The 23,928-nt window shown below is 40.0% G+C and overlaps 1 protein-coding gene across 1 annotated transcript in view; it reads left to right on the top strand.

The window, feature by feature from the left end:
* CABCOCO1 (ciliary associated calcium binding coiled-coil 1) overlaps window positions 1–23,928 on the top strand; it is a 61,352-nt gene that overhangs the window by 9,940 nt on the left and 27,484 nt on the right. The window contains exons 3-5 of the mRNA XM_075215177.1: window positions 415–584; window positions 906–1,050; window positions 7,594–7,666. Of these exons, the coding sequence (XP_075071278.1) occupies window positions 415–584; window positions 906–1,050; window positions 7,594–7,666 (388 nt within the window). The remainder of the gene's footprint in view (window positions 1–414; window positions 585–905; window positions 1,051–7,593; window positions 7,667–23,928) is intronic.

Below are 23,928 nucleotides of genomic sequence, written 5' to 3'. Positions count from 1 at the left end.
TTTACTGTTGAGGTCGTCAGGAAGCGGGAGGTTACCCTGCTGACTCCAAGAAATTTGTGAGTCTCCCAAACATTGCGGAAGAGTAGGCAACTATGCTGTATGTGTATGTATGTATTATTATTATTATTATTATTATTATTATTATTATTTTATATAGCAGAAATATAAGGTGTACTCCATAGTGCTTTAAAACTGGGGACAAGCAAGTCACAAAACAAGACTAGGTATTTAGAAACTGTCAAAGTGGTAAGAGTGTCATGCCCGCAAGCTTACAAACTATAGGATATATAATACACACACACAGAGCAATAAACAGAACTCTCTGCTCTTTTAAAACCAGTGTAAAAACATGTGTGCATAACTTGGAACTTTCAGTCCATGCTTGAAAATAATTTCCCCATTTACCTTTTGCAGAATAATGTTACAGTTTCTTAACTTTAAAGATCCTGAAACAAATCTGAAAGAAGCCATCTTGGTGGACTATTATGTGTCTGGATTCTGCTTCGGAAAAGACATGAACTTTAGCTTGCAGCAACTGACTGGCTTAATGGGCTTGCTCCATTTTCTAATTGAAAATATTGAAAGTAAGTGTGTGATCAGCATATAGAGTAGGTTCAACTTTATTTACGTAAAGTTTTATCTTTATGAGTCTATATAGATGTCTTTATAGGATACAATTTATAAGATCAGTATAAATACCAAATTATAATAATCCCCTGTTCATCATTATAGAGCTAGAAACAAATGCAGTCTACTGTACGTCTCTGCTGTGACCTCTAAAGAGCCACACTACAATGTGCCGTTGGTTTAAATATCAATTACCATGGCATTGTATTGCTGTAACCTTCCTTACTGCTCAATGATTTGTATTATCTCTCCAAACTTTTTTCTGTTTTGTATTTCAGCCAAGCAAATGTCTCTTGAAGAGAACATAAAGGAGCTGGGAAGAGCCTTGATTGGCATAGGACACAGTCAGCTTAAGACCACAGGAAGACTAACATTTTTTAATGTCGAACAAGCCAAAGATATTATCAACTTCATCAAAATTAGGTATGTTCCACTTGTAGGTCTACCTAACACTATCAATCTTTATTAAATTTGAATTGTCCTTGTATGTCATTGTGATGTCAAATTATTGCAGTATTCCACTAAAGCATGCAATAAGTTAGCTAAAATCAAGATGAACGGAAGGAAAACGAACACTAAAAGGACTCTATAGGGTAACGTGTGAAGGTTCAAGGAATTGGCTTAATTTTATAATAATGTCCACCATGCCAAGTTGCTCAGAAGAGGAAACTGGCTGATTTGAATTGATTTAAAACATTTTTTTAATACAAGCAACTTGATTTGGTGAAAGCTTCTCAACTACATAACTATTTCTCAAAGAACTGCATACAAAGTCTATTAATCTACTATCTCTGTTTTGCTTCTGGACCCACTTTAGCTCAATTAACATTGTGGCTGCCATATGTGTTCGGTTGCTGGACCCATTAAGTCCAATTGTCAGAGTCCCAAACTACATATCTAAGTATTGAAGGTTGTCTACAGCATTATCCCATCCAGGGGGTGGCAAATGTCCCTTCACTGCTATGCACTCCTTTGATCAACTGCTCCTCCCTGCTCTCTCAGTACCTACCCCAACTAATCCACATTTATCCCCATCTCTCATAATTGTTTAAGATAGACTGAGTGGTCATTTTTGAAATAGGGACTCCCAAATCTGCAACATTTAATAATTTTTCAACACTTCCAAATCATTTTGTGAATGTTAGAAAGAGTAAGGGGTGTAGTTGCTAAACTGCGGGTTTGAAAAAGGGGAGATGTTGCCTACAGCAACCAATCAGATTCTAGATGTCATTCTGTAGAATGTACTAAATAAATGATACCTTCAATCTGCTATAGGCAACATCCCCACTTTTTCAAACCCGCAGTTTAGTAATTCTAGCTCCAAGTCTCCTGAACAGTTATTGCCACTATTAAACATCCAATGGGGGTGGCAGTAATGAGAAGTGAAATATTTTTTCAACATTTAAGTTGCTATAACAATGAAACTGTTTATCCCAACCAGAATGATTCATAGTCGCTTAACGTTTTTTTCTCTAGATGTGCACCTTACATAGGAGAAAGTTCAGATGATGTAATCTGCACCGAAAGTTTTAAATGTGACAGGAAAATCACCTTATTAAATAAATCTCCCTGTTTCTTTTTACTACTTATTTTTGGAAGATCCATCTGGCAGCACAGCACTAGGAAATATATGACTTTGCTTAGAGACAGAATTTAATAGTGAAAGATTGCATGTCTTGGAGATGAAGATATTTTCCTATCGCTGAAGAAAGTTTGAAAGAGTAGTTTAAAATATTAAACTTCACCTTTTTTAGATTATCGTACATGGTTTGTGACGGTAAATGACATCCACCAGTAACTGTGTATTTGTTCTCTTTGAATGACTTAAATATTGTTTTAAAAAGGGAGAAAAAGTTTTTGGTAAAATAAGAATATATTTTTCCATTTTGTTATATAGATTTACACGTGAAAAGTTATTTTATTTAAAAATGTGTTTTCATAGTGAAACTTCAGTGCATGTTTTTTTTGCACGAAAACAGTGCATATTGCTTGCACCAGAACACTGCTGGACATTGTGATATATTGTTAAGGACCCCTTGTGTGGCCATCAGTCCTTTTGATAGGAGTCAGTAGTGCAATTTTACCAGTTGTTTCCCTTATTATTGTTATTATAGTAAATGTTGCCTGCACAGTATGGTGTAATAGCCTGAGCAGGAGGTTAATCCATAGCTAACCGGTCATGTTAGTTACTGAGAATCCATATGATGTGCATTGCCCTATGCCCAGGTTGTACCATGTAAATACACTGTGGTTATGGCGAAACAAGGGGTTCACTATTCTCCAACATAACTGTGTTTTATTTTTGACATGGAATGAACTTTAGCCAGGGATACTTTTAACCCATGTATTACCCAGATTGCAGTTGAGAGGAGGGTATTGACATTTTAAATAAAAGTTTATCTCACCGGGATTCGCTCTCCATAGGGGTCCCCAGTATATGTGCCCAGTATATTATTGCTAGGTATGCTGTAGGTTTTTATAGCCACCATGGGCAGAGAGAGTAACCATCTGCAGCTCGGAAATTCGGGAGTTAAACGGCAAGAAACAATGCCCAGCCTAATCTCATGACATTGATTAAACCCCTGGAAAAATCTGAGTGAAGCCTGGACATTGCAGCAGGGGGTCTGCAGACTGAGACTGACAGCTGCTCCTGCTCCAGGATCCAAAAACTGTCAATCAGAGCTGGAGGGGTAACAGTACTTAGAGAAGAACTCGTACTTCAGAAGAGAGAACAGTCCAATCGGGAAGCAAGAAGATACAAGTCAGCCAGGGAGGCTGGGAATCAAGACCCCATAAGAATTGCTGCCAAGGAGCCAGCTCACTCTAAGAATAAGAGAAGATCTTTAAATACAACATGACATGGTAACATTGAATCAGCTCCTATGTGTGTGATCATGTGCTGTATATCAGGACTGACTGGGGTTGCAGCTCCTGCTGGACTGAAGATCGGAACGCTACTGTACCTTGATCAAGTGGCTCCAGACACTCTTCATACTCCATGTCAACTCCGATGTCAGTCGTGGCACAAAAAAACTTTCTCGCAAACCAGAATGTCACCGGTCTAAATCTCATACCTCTAATGATTTCCGCACATATACTGTTTTCTACTACTCATGTCAAAATGCTCTGGACACTGCTAAAAGAACTAATGAACTCATACTTCTAATCTCACATTTCCACTCAGACTCTGAGCCCCAAACACCCTTTTAAGACATTTAAATCTCTTCTGAACCCTTCCACCCTAAATCTATCTAATTGCCCTTTAGTGTAAGTTTCCCTGATTCCACCTCTGCTCCTCTTCCTTTATCAGTTGAAGCACCACAAGGCTGAGTTCTTGGTCCTCTGCTCTTCTACTTTCTAATAAACTCCTTTGGATTTCAGTATCATCTCTATGTAAATGATACCCAAATTGATCTATCCCCTCTGGATTTCTCACCATCTGTGTTGATCCGCATTACTGACTGTCTTTCTGCCATTTCATCTTGGATGTCCTCTAGCTAACTCAAACTCAATCTTTCAAAAACAAAGTTAATAATATTCCTACCCGCCAACAGAAGTTACCCACCTGACATTTCTATTTCTGATGACAATTAATTGACAAGTTTGTTGTCTATGTGTGATTCTTGACTCAGAACTTTGTTCCCCACATCAACTCTATATCTAAATCATGTTACATTCATATAAAAAACATTTCCAGAATACACACTTATCTCACACATTAACTTTAATTTATGCAATTTATTTAATTCATTAAGTGATTTATGCACAAATGTCTGTCTCACTTTCTCTCCTGTCACTCCATTCTCGACTCATCAGACTTCCGTCCCCAACATTCCACTGAAACTGCTCTCACAAACGTGATCAATGATCTACTTACTGCAAAGTCTAAGGGTCATTTCTCCATGCTCAATCTCCTGGACCTCTCTGCTGCTTTTGACACTGTTGATCATCCTCTTCTCCTACACACCACTCACTCCATTGGTCTTTGTGACACAGTCTTTTCCCTGAATCAATTCCTACCTATTGAACCATTCCTTTAGTGTTTCTACCTCTGGCACATCCTCCCCTCCACCCTTTACTTTTTTCATTGTACACCTCTTCTCTTGAGCCACTAATTCACTCAATCGGCCTCCAGAACAACCTCCACTCTGATGACACCCAAATCTATATCTCTTCCCCTGACCTCTCCCCTTCTGTACAAACTTGTGTAACCAACTGTATGTCAACTGTCTTCACATGGATGTCACAGCGCTACTTAAAGTTCAACATCTCCAAAACAGAGCTTATTATCTTAACTACTGCCAGAATCTCCACCTCCCCTAAAATCTCCCTCACTGTCAATAACACCACAATTTCCTCAGTCTCCCAAGTCTGCTGCCTTGGTGTTGCTCTTGACTCCGCTATCTGCTTTATTCCTCACATCCAGACTCTCTCCCAGCCCTGTCGATTCCACCTTGAAAACATTGCCAGAATAGGTTTTTTTTTCTTACTCAACATGCTACCAGAACTCTTATTCATTCTCTCATTATCTCCCATCTTGACTTCTGCAACCTCCTACTACCCGGGATTCCCGATACCCATATATCCACACTTCAATCCATCCTAAGTGCTGCTGCAAGACTGATCTTCCTCTCTTGCCATTCCACATCTGCTGCACTACTTTACAAATCCCTACACTGGCTCCCTGTGTCCTTCAGAATCCAATTCAAATTACTCACCCTTACCAACAAAGCCCTCAACAACAACAGCCCTTCATACATCTCAAATCTCATATAAAAATACTCTCCCTCCCTCCCTCCGTCTTAGATCTAGCTCTGACCTGCGTCTTGTCTCTTCACTGGTAACCACCTCTCACTTGCGCCTAAAAGACTTCTCCCGTGCTGCTCCCCCAACTTCTGGAATTCCCTACCATGCCAAATCAGGTTTTCCCATAGCCTTCACATTTTTAGATGTTCTCTAAAAAAAAAATCTCTTTTTTTCAAGCTTACCTTAACCCTGATGATACTATTCACACTAATACACCCTCACCGCTGTCCCAATCTCCACTCTAAGCCACACTCGCTACTTTTGTTTCAGCTGTGCCCTCTTCCACTTAGAATGTAAGCTCTCTAATGAGCAGGCTCACCCATACCCTTTGTTTTCATGTCTTCATTTATTTTGTCTGCCTTGTATGTCCTTATTTTACGTATGTCCTATTTTCTCTATTGTACGGTGCTGCGGAGTACTGTGGTGCCTTGCAAAGTTACGATAATAATGATAATAATAACAATGCACTATTGTACTTCCCTTCTTACTGGTCTTCCCTGAATCAGACTTTTACTCCTACAAACTATTTTGCATGTAACGGCTAGATTGATTTTCCTTGCAAATTGTCCTTCCTCTGCTAAACCACTCTGTCAGTCTCTACATTGGTTGGCTGTTTTTCATCGAATCCAATATAAAATACTTCTACTAATATACAAGTACATAAAAAAAACTGTACCAACATACATCTCCTCACTTGTTTCAAAATATCTCCCAACTCAATCTGCGTCTCTCACCCAGACTCATTACCTGCTGCCATTTCTGGCCACAGAACTTTTTTCAGGCTGCACCCACTTTCAAATTCCCTCTCTCGCACAATAAGACTTTCCTCTAATATTCAAACCTTCAATCTTTTTTAAAAAACCCACCTCTTCAGTCAAGTTTATAAAATTCCTCAACTACCCTCTTAACCTCCCTAGGTTACCTTATTACCAATCTTTTCACAGTTCTCACAAGGCAACAACCCTTTGACCAAGCACTTTTTACCTTTGCTATCTTGTTGGACCAATATGCAATATGTAACACTTAAGCTCATTTATCAAACTCCTTGTTCCATAGATTGTATGTTTGCAAGTAGGGCTTTGCTACCTCTCTGTCTGTCTTTAATACCAAGTATTGTTTTATTATTGTGTTTTTTCCCAAATATGCTGGTGCTATATAAATAAATCATGGTGATATTTTACTGAATTTTTGCTTGGATGATGTTGTTCCCACTTAGGGGTACTGGAGGTGCCCTGATGACGCAGCAGGGGTTATTGTGGGTATAAAGATAACTTAAAGGTACATGAGATACAGTTAAAGAGGATAGTTGTCAAGTCAGGAGTAACTAAAATAAAATAGGATAAATATATATAAATATGACTCAGACAGCCCTGAATTGTTTGCAAGGATGCTAGGAATCTGTGTATAGCGTTCTTCCTCTGCCGAGCCACTCTGTCAGTCTCTACATTGGCTGCCTGTATTTCAACGAATCCAATATAAAATTCTTCTACTAACATACAAGGCCGTCAACAAAATTGCACCGACATACATTTCCTCACTCGTCTCAAAATATCTCCCAACTCGACACCTCTGTTCTGCACAAGATCTTCCACTCTCATCACATCCTCACATTCCTGGTTACAGGACTTTTTCTGGGCTGCACCCACTTTGTGGAATTCCCTCCCTCGTACAGTAAGACTTTCTTCAAGCATTACCACCCTCTACACAGATAACAAAAGACAACAACCTTCTGACCAACATTGCCACACACACAGCCCACTCAATACTTTTACCTTTGCATTCTAGCTGGTCCATTGTGCAATATGATGTAGCACGTGCCCTTGTGTTTCAAACTCCCATTGTCCTATAGATTGTAAGCTTGCGACCAGGGTTCTCTTACCTCTCTGTCTGTATGTATTACCCAGTATTGTCTTATTAATGTTTGTTCCCAATTGTTAAGCGCTACGGAATTTGCTGGCGCTATATAAATAAATGATGATGATGATGTCAAGAATGTGTAAACAAGTTAAGGTTTAAACCCTATTAAATTCTGCTTCAAATGTCTGTGTCATATTACTTTGTGAAATGTCTGGAGTCATCAAAGTGTGTAATTTTTCCCCTGAGCTGGGGATTATTTACTTGTTTTATGGTGAATGCATTGTTTGTTTTTTTTCCTTTCAGTTTATTTCAGCACTATAAGCTCTATGAATGCCTATTCACAGTTCCAAGGGATCAGATGGTTATAGGAGTAGAGGTTAGTAAGAGCATTTAAATAATTAAGAGGTTTTTTTACAAAAAATAAATCATAAGAGTAATTCCAAAAGGTCACTAATCTTCAAATTATGTACAGAAATTTGGATATAAGCAGCTGTGACTAGGGATTGTGAATCATCCCAATATAAACAAGTATTCTGAAAATATATGTGACTGCACTAAACAGCCAATAAACTTAAAATAAAAGTTATGGTAAAGAAAATTATAAAAGTCGCATTCCTTTTAAATGTTCAACCAATGGTATTTATTCCAGGACATCACAGTGTAGTTTTAGCTTGAAATGTTATTTCTCTCAATGTGTTTGTGTTTAGGAATAATATCATTGGTTAAGCATTAAATGGGAATGCGACTTTTATCTTTTTCTTTACCATAACTTTTATTTAACTTTATTGTCTACTTAGCGCAGTCACATATATTTTCATAATATGATTTTTTTTCCCCTTCAAATTAAATATTTTCTCCTTCTAAGCGGAAAATAAAACTTGCATAGTTCATTAACATAATACCCTACCCTCCCAACAAAAAACAATGGACTATACATCTATAATGTAGTATAGTATAATATTTTTCAAACTGTAGTATGTTAAGGATATTTTAAGCTGGCTGTATAATACTGTTTAGATCACTGATGCGATGTTATGACTTTTTGTTGGAAGACTGGGACAGATTACACTTTAGTATGTTTCCCTAGACAAGACTGTAATAAAGTGATGACTTAATAAGAGGAACATTGACAAATTAGGCAGACAAGGTCATTTATGAAAATTGGTACATGAGGCAAAGGTACTGTGACCCATGGCTACCAATCAGATGTTTAATTTAATTTTCAAAACTGTACTGTACTTTCTTTTCACCAGTTTTAAATAATAAATGTCCCCTCCAGTGTTTAATGCAAAATAAGTTGAGCTAGCAGCAGAGTAAATGTGGATAATATGAATGAAATGTCACCCTTAGCCACACACCCTTAGGCTAGTTTCTGCTGAGAAATCCAGCCCTCTTGGTAGGCATGTTGATGTCATGAACTCATTTTTTAGATTACATTGCTCTGACAAGAAGTATGTTTGAGATGTTTGGTAGGAGGAAAATGTCATTAGTGTCATGTGAACATGGGTCTGTTAAAAAATGCCAGTTCTCATGAATGAATAACTCTTTGCATTACATTTTTGCTTGTATGACATTGGTAATAGCAGTTTAACACTTAATTTTGCATGTTTTTGTGCAGTGCCTCATGACTAATACACATACTTACCAACTTTTCCTCGTTGGCTTCAGGGAGATCCCAGAGGAGGTGGGCGTGCGGGGGCGAGACATAATTTTGGCACCGTCCCCTAAATGATTGTCACAATTATGGCCAATTACAGCAGGGGGCGGGGCAAAGATGACAAGATATTTGCATCATTAAGCCCCACCCCATCACTTATCTATTGCAGGCTCGAGAACCGGGAGGTTGCCCTGCTCTCCCAGGAGCCCAAGAGGTCTCCCAGAAATGCAGGATTCTCCTGGACATTCCGGGAGAATAGGCAACTATGCGTTAAAGAAAAGCAGTTAATGAATCTCTAGAGACTGAAGTGTCTTTTACATTTCTGTCTCCATTACTGAAGTCATGTTGTCTTACCTGCAGTCTTTGATTAAATCTTGGTCTCCATGAAAATGGCCACCTCCATATGCATCAATACATGGACATATAACACAATTTCTGAACTGTGTCATCATGCCACAGATGGCAAAGCCAACCACGTCTTGTACTGGCTCAGCATCAGGGAGAATACCAGACTCTTCAGGGAGTGAGGGAGATCACCTCTATTTCAGGGAGTCTCCCTGACATTCAGGGAGAGTTGGCAAGTATGCTAATACATGATGTATAGTTGTTGTTTGCAATGCTTACTTATAGATCTTTAGAAGCTTCTGAACAGCTCTGAAAGCATTTGTCGTCTAATATTAATCTAATAATAATCACCATTGTGCACTAATCGCAAATATGATCTCTGTAAAAAGTTCACAAAGCTAAATATTGAAAAAGGAGCAATTTGTGGCAATGATACTGTTTCCCATGAGATAAGTTCAAATGTAACTTTTCCTGTGACCTTCTCTGAGTCACTTTGGGGTTATTTATCAATGTTTCACAGCTGTAAAAATCCAGTTAATTGAGCATGTATCTTGCATCAGATTTATGGTTCATTAAAACCACATTGACTTTAGCAGATATGCTGATGAGATCATTTCTGAAAATTGCAGTCAGATTCTCAGATACCAAAATTATATTCACAAAGTGAGAAACTAAATAGCATGTTTAGGGGTCTGGTCATCTATTGTATGTTCAGAATGTCCATTTTTACATCTGTAATTTCTAAATGATTCATTAGCTTTGTATGCACATAGAAACCTTTACATACCGAAGTGGTACGTGATTCAGTTGTTGAGGATGAGACTGTTAGTCATTATTTGTTTGTTGGGACATCAGTGACCTGGTATGTATAGGGAGATACCAGTTTAAAAATTAGAGATACAATTAGATCAGTTTAATGCAGTATCACATGCACACAGGTTTGACGTCCAGCAATTGTATTACCTCTGTGTTTGTTGGTTTATAAATATTTATTATGTACCAGACTTTTAGCTATGCCCCTGCACCATCTTATCCTTTGTCCCTCTCACCCCTCTTCCTGCACCCCCTTCCCCCTGGCTCTCACCCCTCTTCCTGCACCACCTTTTCCCCCTGGCTCTGTCACCCCTCTTCCTGCACCCCTTTCCCCCTGGCTATCACCCCTCATCCAGCATCCCCTTTTCCCCCTTGCTCTGTCACCCCTTATCCAGCACCCCCTTTTCCCCCTGGCTCTGTCACCCCTCTTTCTGCACCCCTTTTCCCCCTGGCTGTCACCTCTCTTCAAGCACCCCCTTTTCCCCCTGGCTCTCTCACCCCTCTTCCAGCACCCCCTTTTCCCCCTGGCTCTCACCCCACTTCCAGCACCCCTTTTCCCCCTGGCTCTCTCACCGCTCTTCCAGCACCCCCTTTTCCCCCTGGCTCTCACCCCACTTCCAGCACCCCTTTTCCCCCTGGCTGTCACCCCTCTTCCAGCACCTCTTTTCTCCCTGGCTCTCACCCCTCTTCCAGCACCCCCTTTTCCACCTGGCTCTCTCACCCCTCTTCAAGCACGCCCTTTTCCCCCTGGCTCTCTCACCCCTCTTCCAGCACCCCCTTTTCCCCCTGGCTCTCTCACCCCTCTTCCAGCACCCCTTTTTCCCCTGGCTCTCACCCCTCTTCCAGCACCCCTTTTCCCCCTGGCTCTCTCACTCCTCTTCCAGCACCCCTTTTCCCCCTGGCTCTCACCCCTCTTCCAGCACCCCCTTTCCCCCCTGGCTCTCTCACCCCTCTTCCAGCACCCCCTTTTCCCCCTGGCTCTCACCCCTCTTCCAGCACCCCTTTTCCCTCTGCCTCTCACCCCTCTTCCAGCACCCCCTTTTCCCCCTGGCTCTCATCCCTCTTCCAGCACCCCCTTTTCCCCCTGGCTCTCTCACCCCTCTTCCAGAACCCCTTTTCCCCATGGCTCTCTCACCCCTCTTCCAGAACCCCTTTTCCCCATGGCTCTCTCACCCCTCTTCCAGCACCCCCTTTTCCCCCTGGCTCTCACCCCTCTTCCGGCAACCCTTTTTCCCCCTGGCTCTCACCCCTCTTTCAGCACCCCCTTTTCCCCCTGGCTCTCACCCCACTTCCAGCACCCCTTTTCCCCCTGGCTCTGTCACCCCACTTCCAGCACCCTTTTTCCGCCTGGCTCTGTCACCCCACTTCCAGCACCCCTTTTCCCCCTGGCTCTGTCACCCCACTTTCAGAACCCCTTTTTCCCCTGGCTCTGTCACCCCACTTCCGTCACCCCACTTCCAGCACCCCTTTTCCCCCTGGCTCTCTGTCCTCTTCCTGCACTCATTCCACTCTGGCTCTCTCACACTCCTGACAACTCCCCCCCTTGCAAAAATCGCGGCCCCCCCCACGACTCCCGCGAAAATCCCTCATTCAGAAATATAGAAGTCTGCAAACTGTGTCCACATTATAGGGCACAGTGCAGAGTGATCCATTGCGCAACGGAGGTGGCTGGTTCCTGGGGAGGAGCCAGCCATCAGAAAGCCAGGGGAAGTGTCGTCCGGCCCATCTAGCCACCGGCCCTTCTGGCATTTGCCAGAAGTGCCAGATGGCCAATCCGGCCCTGGTACCAGTTTATACATTGGTGGGCTGTAATACAGAAATGCAAATTAAAATCTTTGGGCCTGAGTCATTAAGAACTGCAAAGCAAAAAAAAAAGGAGTAAGTTTGCTCCTGGACAGACCATGTTACAATGCAAGGGGTGCAAATTAGTTCATTATTTTGCACATAAGATAAATACTGACTTTTTTATCTAGACACAAATACTTGATAGCTTTATTTTTACACTGACATTTAAAGTTGATTTATGCCCTACACCAACCATAAATCTGTCCCCACATTTTGAATTTATCTCCCCCTCCAGTGCAAAATGGTTTTGCCTAGGTGCAACGTTACTCCTTTTTATGCTTTGCTCTCCTTAATGACCCAATGAGTCTGATTCTATTTTTTTTTTTATTTGATTACAGAGGTACTTCAGTTGTACTGTTTGACTGCTGTAAATGACCGTCTCTGTCATTGCATTACCATGTCAAATTTTCCCGTTATATCTTTCATAGCATGATTAGCACAAAATTCTTCAACTTAAAGAAAAACAACAATCATGTTGACATATGTGCTGCTATACTAGTTTGACCTGGATTTCACATACCCAATGCCGCCAAATATGTCCCTCACCGTTATTTCACTCCTCCCTGGTCCCAACACTCACCATAACTCATCTGTCGAAAAAATACATTTATTCTAGCAATAAGTGAAATAATGTTTTTATTTCTCTTTTGGTATGTTGGAAAACCAACAGAAAACAAAATAAAGTGATATAATAGAGCAGCCTCCCTCCCCTGATATTCTGCCACCCTAGGCCCAGGCTACACATCTGGGCATTATGTGCTAGTTTAGCACTGGTGCTATACAGGGAAATGCACATCCCAATGACTGCAGAAGGTGTACATTTATAGTCCGCAGGAAGGAGAGGGTTAAGTATTCATATATTTAAATCCTTTTTATTTCTTTAATTAAATCACTCCTAAGAAAATCTATTTAAAACAGCTTTCTGGCGCCTAGCTCCATCTAAAACATGACAAGAATTATAATAACAGTAGTTTTTAATTGGTTAAAGTACCTCACTTTTTCATTTACAGCAGGAACAATATTTGGCCTTCTTTAATCTTTTGATATCTGTCTTGTTCAAAAGATTACTTCTTTATTGGGTTAGAAATGAATTCAGTCAATTACTTTAGTGCTCCCAGGGGAGTTATATACAGCCTGAATAATTTGAACACATCTATCTTTATTAAGCATTCAATAATGTGTTCCTTTTATATCCTAACAGTATTTCTTCTGCTTTTATCATTTAATGATTTTTGTGTTAGGTGAACATTTCTCTTTGACCTTTTTCCTCTGACTCTTGTGTATTTTGGCTTAATAAATTCACTAACTTCACCGTGGAGTGGCTACATTTCCCTGCCATATTTTAGTAATTTGAAATGGATTTAAAATAACTTGTTCTAGAATATGGTATGAGTTGTTATATCGACTATTGCTACACTAGGGTTGCTATTTGTGTCATAACGCAGAAGGGATATTGTTACCTGATACCGTATTCTATTTGTAAACATGGCAATAATTCTGCTAGGCTATATCTGGCTGCCTTTAGTTTATTACCTTGGCTTGATTCTTTGGAAACATTTAGGCAAGCTGTGAAATACATTGGGCACCTCTCCACTTAGAAAAGAGGATTTATTGATGTTCTGCTCCAGTGAGAAAAAAATATATACTCCAGCCTTACACCGTGATTTTACAATGAAAATAATAGGATTATTTAATTTACAAACACCAGGCAACTATAAAAATAGATGACGGTCTGCTATAATCATAATGAAAATGAATGTAATGGAAATCTGGGGAGTAAGCGTGTTTAAAATCATTTTCTCAAAATTCCTCATCAGAGACTTTAAAATGACTCTGTTATGGCATAGCTGAAATACATTGTTCTGTAAATTAAAAAATATCTAGTAAAGAATTGCTTTGGCTGATCATTCCTGAAATAATAGATTAAGTATCGTTCTTCATCAGCATTTTGCATTGAGCAGTTAAAGCAAGTTATGAACCTATCTTTGGTTGTATTGATCAAAAATGCATTATATTAGAAAGGCCTACAAACTAAAAGCTATCTTTTTGGATTGTATGCTAGCACAACTAGAGCTACTTATATTATTAATAAAAATGTAAAATGTAATCAAACTTTTTAGAATAAACATATCTTTTTGTACATCAAAGAATATGCACTTATGGGCTGGTTAACATTTTTTTTTATGTAATTTGTTCTTATTGAAATATTTAGGGAGAGATAAACATGAAGTACAAACAGCCAATAAGGCATAGATCAAGAACAAAATTAAATATAGATTTCCTAGTCCATCAACCAATATAGTAGCGCTTATTGTACAGACATACAATACACAACAGACAGGGGAACACAGAAACATATACAGGAGAAGAAAGGAGAACTGGAGGGAGAGGGGGAAGAAGAGGCAGGGTGAAGAGAAGGCGGAGGGAGGTACAGGGAGATAACTCCTCAAGGTGTATAAATCACATTACAAGGGGAAGAATACCCCAAGGGGAAAGCACAGTATGTTTAACTTTCCATGTGTTGGTCCATCCTGAGCTTCATCTAACGTGACCTAGCCCAAATCCACGAGGGAGCGGTAAGACGGGGATTCCTTAAATTCAAGCCAGTTGAGCCATATTGCTGCATATTCAGTGACCTTCTTTTGGCCAGAGAGGTTAATGTCATCCATGGGCCTGTAAAGATCTATCCGTCTAAACCACTCCCCCACGTCAAGGGCCACAGAAGACCGCTGATGGACAAGGACGATTGCTATGGCAGCGGTTAACATCTTTATGTGTTTTGTTACTCTATACTGGGTTCACTGGAAGACCTCAATATATGGTGAGCAATAGATCAACTGTAAGCTCCAAACTCTCAGCACTCACTGAACAGACTTCAAAAGCAGGGTGGACCTTGGGGGGCAGCTTGGTATATTTTTGATTTGTCTAGAATTTGAAATAATATCTTGTTAATACTTAGTCTAGTGATTCATAAGGAATAGTGTTTTTTTCTTAAATATGTTCATAATGCACCAAATAGTAACACAACACACATGATTAAATTCTAACTTGGTATTAAAGCTTTGTAGACTTGTCTTTTACAACATCCTATATTTTGTTGGACTACCTTGTATTACAAACTAGTGGCTTTTCCACCTGCTCAAAATAAGTGTTCTCTGGCAGACCAGGGCATTAGCAGATCAGAACTACAGTTGTCAATCATGAGCTAATAGGGTTATAGGACAGGTGTGTACAGGTACTGATAGAAAGATGGCCACTGAAAGTAAAGGGTCATGCCAGTAACCAGGATGGCCACAAACATGATCCCACAACAAAGATGGTCATACATAGGAAATAGATAAATAGCAGCCACAAATAGTGACATTGTGTCAAGTGCAGGCATGTAAAGCAACCTACAGACTTTAGTGGAGACAGGAGAGCTCAATCTGGAAGCAGAAGGTGAGAACATGCCATAGCCCTGTTTTCATTTGTAGTTCTAGAAAAATAGTCATATTTTTAGCCTTTAGTGTTTCAAAATTTGAAGAGGCGGTGATCTTAAATGCCCACCCCCATTATACTGCCTATGCCACATAGTAAAGGCTGATAAAATAAAGAATAATTTAAGTCAAAATATTTAAAAAACATTTTTAATGTAAATGGCAGTGCATGGACTACACCCCTCAGAATGAATTTCAAGTGATGAGCTGTGACAGGAGGGATGGCTCCTGAGTTTGTCTATGCATCATTGAACAGTAAGGCGGGCCAAAATTTTGAATTGGAACAACAGTTAAAGTCATCATAAGCTCTGAACAGGGCCTGATCAGCCAACAGGCTGACCAGGCTGCAGCCTGGAGCGCTGGGTCGGGGGGGCGCATCGCTGGTTAAGTTGTAAAAAAATTATTTCCTTTTTTTTTTTTTTTTTGTTGCAGATTCAACCCGCTCGTCCGCCCGCCCGCCCGGAATTTTTACTTTCTGGGGTCCGCTCCTGTGTATGGAGTCCATCTATGACTCCACACACAGTCAGTGACAGCTCCAACAGCAGAGACGGCAGGCGCAGCTAACAGCATCAGAAGCTGTCAGTGCAGGCGCGGTGCGCTGTTCAGTGTGGTCACGTGAGATGTTAACATCTCACGAGACCACACTAAGCAGACAGAGCGTGCCTGCACTGAAGAAACAGTCACTGCTGGACGCCAGAGCGCACAGAAGATTTCTCGGCAGGTGAGTAAAAAAAGTAAACTGCACTGTGGGCTGCCCATGGAGTGATAATAACCCAGGGGGAGGGGAACCTTAGGCACCAGAAATTCATGGGGGGGGGGAACCTCAGGCAACAAAAATTCATGGAGGGGGGAACCTCAGGCAACAAAAATTCATGGGGGGGACAGACCTCAGGCAACAAAAATTCATGGGGGGGGAACCTCAGGCAACAAAAATTCATGCGGGGGGGGGAACCTCAGGCAACTAAAAATTCATGGGGGGGGGACCTCAGGCACCAAAAATTCATGGGGGGGGGGGAACCTCAGGCACCAAAAATTCATGGGGAGGGGGGAACCTCAGGCACCAAAAATTCATGGAGAGGGGGGAACCTCAGGCACCAAAAATTCATGGGGGGGACCCTCAGGCACCAAAAATTCATGGGGGGGGGCCCTCAGGCACCAAAAATTCATGGAGGGGGGAACTTAGGGCTCCAAAAATTCATGGGGGGGACCCTCAGGCACCAACAATTCATGGGGGACCCTCAGACACGAAAAATTCATGAGGGGGACCCTCAGGCACCAAAAATTCATGGGGGGGGACCCTCAGGCACCAAAAATTCATGGGGACACACCCTCAGGCACCAAAAATCGAGGGGGGGCCCTCGGGCACCAAAAATTACTGGGGGGAGCCCGCAGGCACAAATAATTACTGGGGAAGGGCTCAGGCACAGATCATGACTGGTGGGTGGAGTGGCACATATCATGACTTGGGCGCAGGGGGGGGATAAGGTGCAGGGGGATAAATATTTTTCTCTATATGGGGGCCAGAGGTGAGACCATGACTCGGGGGGTGGGGGGGTAAATAAGCTGCAGGGGGCATAAAAATCATAAATTGGCTAAGGGCTGGGGGGCTAATTAACTGACTGTCATGGGTTGGTAGATGTTAGTATATTATTATAAATAATTTTCATATCTTTTATTATCTATATATGCCTGTAGTAAGGGGTTGTTTTATTTGGTCATAATGGAGTGTTGTGTTTGAATCATTCAGGGTTTGTTAACATTTAGCATTTTTGCACATTTTCAATACAGGACCCCAAGGTTCCAGAAGCCAACTGACAACAACGCTTCACGAACAAGCAAGAGAGAACATCAGGTAGTCTACACTGCAAGATCCAGTAAGAGAGAACATCAGGTAGTCTACGCTGCAAGATCCAGTAAGAGAGAACATCAGGTAGTCTACACTGCAAGATCCAGTAAGAGAGAACATCAGGTAGTCTACACTGCAAGATCCAGTAAGAGAGAACATCAGGTAGTCTACGCTGCAAGATCCAGTAAAAGAGAACATCAGGTAGTCTACACTGCAAGATCCAGTAAGAGAGAACATCAGGTAGTCTACGCTGCAAGATCCAGTAAGAGAGAACATCAGGTAGTCTACGCTGCAAGATCCAGTAAAAGAGAACATCAGGTAGTCTACACTGCAAGATCCAGTAAGAGAGAACATCAGGTAGTCTACGCTGCAAGATCCAGTAAAAGAGAACATCAGGTAGTCTACGCTGCAAGATCAGGTAAGAGAGAACAGTGCAATCTGTCTTAACTTTGAATGTGTATTTTTACTTTAGTGACATTTTAATGTGTTTTCAAACTAATGTGGGCCTGCTTTATGAATGTAAGTAATTAAAAAAAATAAGTAAGTTTTCACCTGGACAAAACCATGTTACAATGCAAGGGATGCATATTAGTTTATTATTTTGCACACAAGTTAAATACTGGCTGTTTTTTCATGTAGCACACAAATACTTGTTAGCTTTATCTTTACACTGCAATTTAAAGTTGATCTAGAACATGCCCTACCCTAACTATAAACCTTTCCCCACATTTTAATTTACATCCCCCTCCAATGCAACATGGTTTTGCCCACGTGCAAAGTTACAATTTTTGGGGGATTTCCTTTCCTTAATGAATCAGGACTATGTGTTTTTATGTATTAACATTTTACAATTTTGTGCATATATATACATATACACACACACATGTATATATACACACACACACACACACAGTGGTGAAGTGGGCTGGTAGACTGTGTAATTCCATACCTCCACTTCTACTGCCTTAATTGTAAAACTGTTCTAAGCTTCCACTTTGAAGACTGTGTATAATTATAGAAATATAGGTATTGGTTGGGGGGGGGGGGGGGCGTAAAGGGTTGTGTTAGCCTGGGGCGGCTGGAACCCTTAATCAGGCCCTGGCTCTGAAGCTGCAGGACAGTTTACTGCTAAAAAGAAGCAAGTAAAGAGAAAACAGATAGGCAGACATCCAAACATAGGGCCTGAGTCACTAAGGAGAGCAAAGCATTAAAAGGGAGTAACTTTGCACCTAGACAAAACCATGTTGCATTGGAGAGGGAGGTAAATTTAAATTGTGGGGACAGATTTATAGTTGGGATAGGTCATGTCCTAGATTAACTTTAAATTTCAGTGTTAAAAAAAAGCTATCAAGTGTCTGTGTGCTAGTTGATAAAACAACCAGTGTTTAACTGATGTGCAAAATAATAAACTAATTTGCACCACTTGCATTGTTACATGGTTTGTCCCGGAGAACATTTACTCTTTTATTTGCCTTACTTTTGTTAATGACTCAGGTCCATAGTATATATTGTGTCTTTGTGTTTAGGGTGGCGTTTTACATTTAAAGCTGTTTTTAAATTCTCAATCCACAGTGTATTTTTCTGCTTCTGCAGCTGACAGAACATGCCTGAAAGTTAGATAAAAACAAGAGCTGAAGAAACACCTTTGTCTATCAATGATCTCCAGTCAAGTAATAACTCCCCCCAAAGCATTCTCTTTTCCTGGTTGCAGTTCCTCATGGTTCCTTGATATTACCCTATAGTCACCTTTGGATTGGCAGCAGGTGCTGAGGCTCTGCAATACTGGCTGTCTAAGGGAGGTGTGGTGTGAAGACTGCACCTGATTGGTTAGCTAACCCATCCTTGCCATCCAATTAAATATCCCCTTCATATATAAACCAAGGAAACCACTTTTTTTGAACTGATGTTGGCCATCACAATTTCAACACTATGTAAAAATGACTCTTCTGGCTTTCGCATGGAAGACCTTTATCTGCCAGTTTGCTAAACAGGAAAAAATAATAAATATCATAAACTTACAATATTTAAGAAAATGACACAAAAAGATGGTAGGCTAGAAAAAAACACATGGTAACATGGGTAATAATGTTGAATTTATGTTCATGGGTTCAGTAACCCACATCTGAGATTCATCAGTTTTATGCATGTATTTATCTTTATAACGAAAGTTAGCTGTGCCTTTTAAATTTTATTGATTTGTGTTCTGCATACAATTTAGTTTGCCTTTTAAAGGAGTCACATCAAAAGATTAGAAATATACAGTATTAAAACAGATGTTTTCTTTTTAAGTTTCTTTTGATTTTTGACCTTTTTCGTGGTATGGGGCTAGGTCATGCTATTTAAATTACCAGCCCATCTAAAAACTTAGGAGACTGCAGTTAACAAGACAGGAAAGCTTATTGACATCTCGAGAAAGTAAATAATCTGCAAACTTTGCATGGGACAGTGGCTGACTAGGAGATAGCTGAATATTTAGCCTTTTGTAGGTTGTACACACTGATGCCCCATACAAAACTCTTAACCCTCCAAATGTAATCTTTAATATCTATTTTTATTTAAAATGCACCTTTGACATTCTCAAATGCATAAATCGGGAATGTCAGCATGTACTAGGTGTTTTTTTACCCCAATATTATTAGTTGCAAGCACTTTTGCTCAGGGCTGTCAAGAGGAATTTGTGGCCCCAGCACAGCAACTTCTTGGGCCCCCCTCCGTAGATGATTAGCACAGAGCTTGTCCATCACCACAAAGTGTTATTTGCAGCTGTGAACCTTTCAAGGTTAGTTGTAGGCCATAGTTTGGTACCCAGATCAATGTTTTTTCAGACCACTAAATAATTCTAAAGGTAAAATATTTACATTTTTTCTTAGAGACCAAGCATAATGGGAACCACTAGGTGGCGCAAGTAGTGGGGTCATACCTTTTCAGTGTCATAGATCTTAGTGAAAATGTTCAGCTGCTGACATTGAGAAAATAAAAGTCATATTTACCAGTATAGTTATGAATGTAGTTGTGGGAATTATGTGGAATTATTTTTGTGTTTTTCACGTTCTTGGTTTTGGGTTGGGAACATTTTTAAAATAGTTTTCTGATATTTTATTCTAATGTACATTTAGATTAAATAGCTCTGAAGTCTCAAGCTGGTATCAAGTTGCATCTGAAAGATTCCAACACAGAGTCACGGTTCCAGAGATTATTTTATCAAAACATGTTATTAGGTTTGAAAATGAAACATCTTTAAACTAGAGCATATTTTCAAGACTTTAATATGTAGAATAGATATTATTTATCTTTTGATTTATTAGCCAAGCTATCTGTGGAATATACTGTGTTTTAATTTGGCCGTTGGCTTTGCCATGTTACTGTCCTGCCAGCTATGAGGTCAGAATTAAAAATAAGTTCAAACCACTAAACCACTTTAATTCTGAGCAAAACTGATTTCAAGACACAGCAAACAGATAATACAGAACATTTCTAACTATTATATCAATAGAGAATAATCATTATGGACATACTATATATAAAAAAATGTCTTGCAAGTATGTGGTCTATTATCTAGAATGCTTGCGACTTTTCCAGATCAGGGGCCACAATTTAGAGCTCTCTAACTAAAATATGCTTAAATACATTTAATAATTATCCCATCTTCCACTCCCTGCCTCTAAGTTCCCTCCTCAATGGATTGTTTAGTAGCTTCATAAAGTCACTGCAGGAAAAGGCACTTGTGACTAATGTCTGTGGGTATCACATTTCCACTAAACAGCAGCAATTTCTGCTTTTCAAGACTTTTTGAAAACGGTTTTCTAGGTATGAGATCTCATTCCTGTATATTGAATATTTACAATTATTATTGATTTAAAAGTGAAAACATCTTCCACAGCAGCGGGCAATTAAATCTATGTAATCATATCTCTGGGGACCACAGACACCACCCAGTGTCCTCAAGCATCCGCTGACTCACCCCAGTGGTTTTATTGGGGTTGTGGGGCACCATTCCCTCCTTGGATTAAGTCACAGAATTCTTTGCAGGAATTTTGGGTGACTCTCTGGAGGAGCTTAATTACACCTGGACCCAATTTAGAGGCAAGACACAGTACCATTCTCTTTGACAGGAGGCTCTGATAAATGTTTACTTACAGGGATAATATGGTATGCAATATCTTCAAACTTCCAACAGATCAGACAAATTCATAGCAGTGCCTTAATGTGGTATTTCCTTTTCTATACATTGATGCTACTTTCCATCAATATCTTACACCATTCTGGACACTAATGTGGCTTTCACCAGGAAATGACAGACACTAATGACTGCAACTATAATGGACAGACACTAATTACTGCAACTCTTGTTGAGCATTGCTCAACAAGATTCAACATAGAAATGGGGTCCCCATAATTTTTAGATGACACTTATGTGACAAGATGTTTCTTCATGCTATAGAATCTACCCCGTACTTGCTAATGGACCACAAATTAAGTAAACCTGTTATAAGAAACTTCCACCTTGATCCACTTATTCTGATAACATGGGTGTTTCAAGAGTCTGAATTATGGGAAAATAAGCATGCTAAGTTCAAGATTTTAGCTGAAGGGGGGAGGAGGACTATCTTGTGAAAATCGGGGTACCTCAAGCTCTATGAGACCTGATGAAATCACAGACCTGCTGTAGCTAAACTGGAACCTAACCATGAACATAGGATGAGTATTAGGCCTAGATACTCCATTGCCTGGGTCTAAGCTTAATTTATATGAATAAATATTGTTAAGTATGTGCTTTATCTTTACTATGATCTGTTTCTTAAATGTGGATGTAAGCATGATATGAATGAATGACATGGGTATAGATATAGAACATACATGAATGAGACCACATGTCACTCAGTGCACAGGGAGCAGCTAGCGCACTCAAGTACCACATTGCAATGCAGCACATTTTCTCCATGCCAATGTTTTCCGCCATTTGTCTCAAATAGACATGTTCCATTTGTTTTAAAAGTGATATAGTCAGAGCAAGGTACTTATATTTTATTTGCCTATAGTATATACAACACAGTACAGTGCAGATACAATGATAATCGTATCCAGCCAATACACATAATCCTTTTTTCCATTTTCACTGATTGAGTTTTAACATATCTTATTTTTAGGTTTGTCTGCCAAAATTTAGCTTAACCAGTCAGTTGTTTTTCATATGTACCGAATTAGCAGAAACAGCGTTTGGAGGGGCAGCAAAACATTTAACTTAAAAATAAAAAGTTGTCGTGTTGCAGAAGTCACACTTGTAGGTTTCTACCTTTCTGGTAGATCTAAAAATTATTAAAGTGTCAATAGCTGTCTTCTATTAGTGTAAACTATTTGTCATGCAGTAGGATGTGTAGGCATGCCAGCGAGTCAGCACTACCCTTATGCTTGACATCACTTACAGTGGCTTAAAAAAATGTTCAGCTTCTATCCTTTTTTCACACAACAATCCTAAAGCCTGGAATTTATTTATTTTGTTAGAATGGGAATCTTTATTTATGACTTTTACATACATCTTCAGATGAAACCATAGTAAACCATATGTTTTATTTCAGCCATGGCTGCTTCAATATGATTTGCCCATAAAGGCCTTTTTGTGGAATGCATTGCAGATTGCTGATCCATGTAAATTGTCTTCTGTCATAGCTACTGACATCAATATTTCCTTTAATGTGACAGTTGGCCTCACAGTATCTTCTTTTAAAATACCCTGTTTGTCTGGCAACTTTGCTGCACACAAGTAGTCATGTCTGCAGCCTATTTATTCTTGCCTCCTATATTTATAGTGCTAGGTACTCTGTGTCATTGTTTTGGCATTGATTGTTGACCCCTATCTGGATTGACCTTTAGCTTGGTTCCTGACCTTGACTTAGAGTTCAGTTTCTTTGCAGCATGAATAGTATCAAATTTACCTGCCTAAGTTGGCCCTTGCTCATACTCTCCCTATTCTGGCATATACAGTAGTTCTCCAGGATTGTCACAGAAGATCAGATTGCTGCTTTGTAATTGGAAGGCTTATTAAAAGACACAAGGTAGATATACAAATGCAACCTAACAGTCAATACATTACTGTAAATAATGCATGATACTCTATTACTCTCATGACAAGCCTCACCTAAGTGTTTGTGATATTGGATACTACCAAGCTCTACCTCCAATAGTATTTAGTTCAAGAGCAGACACTATTAGGAAATCTTTAGTTACTCCCTTACAGATCTCAAAATACAATTGCAACCTAATGTAATCACAGTTGTGTAAACCAAACAATTGTCTACCTTCAATGTGGCAATAAAAATATAAAAACCTGATAATGGCCCAATGGGTTTTTTCCCGACCTTTGCTGATCTCTGTAAGCGTTTCCATCTCTCGCCCTCCGTGTTTTATCAATATCTACAAATTCAACACATTTTCTCCACCTTAATAGACCCTCGTGCTCCTCACAGTCCCTCCCCCCTAGAATCCTTCTGTAAAAACAAAACGTCTTCTAAAGGTTTAATATCTACTTTCTATTCTCTACTAACGAGTCACAATTTGCCTGACAAGGATACTCATGAGCTCCGCTGGGAGGAGGAGATGGCTGAATCTTTGGATCCTGAGGAATGGATGGAGATTCGTGAGGCAGTCGCTAAATCCTC

This window comes from Mixophyes fleayi, chromosome 6, assembly GCF_038048845.1.
Source record: "Mixophyes fleayi isolate aMixFle1 chromosome 6, aMixFle1.hap1, whole genome shotgun sequence".
In the NCBI taxonomy this organism is placed as follows: domain Eukaryota; kingdom Metazoa; phylum Chordata; class Amphibia; order Anura; family Limnodynastidae; genus Mixophyes; species Mixophyes fleayi.
Note: the sequence above shows the minus strand (reverse complement) of the source record. Positions and strands in the feature narration are given on the sequence as shown.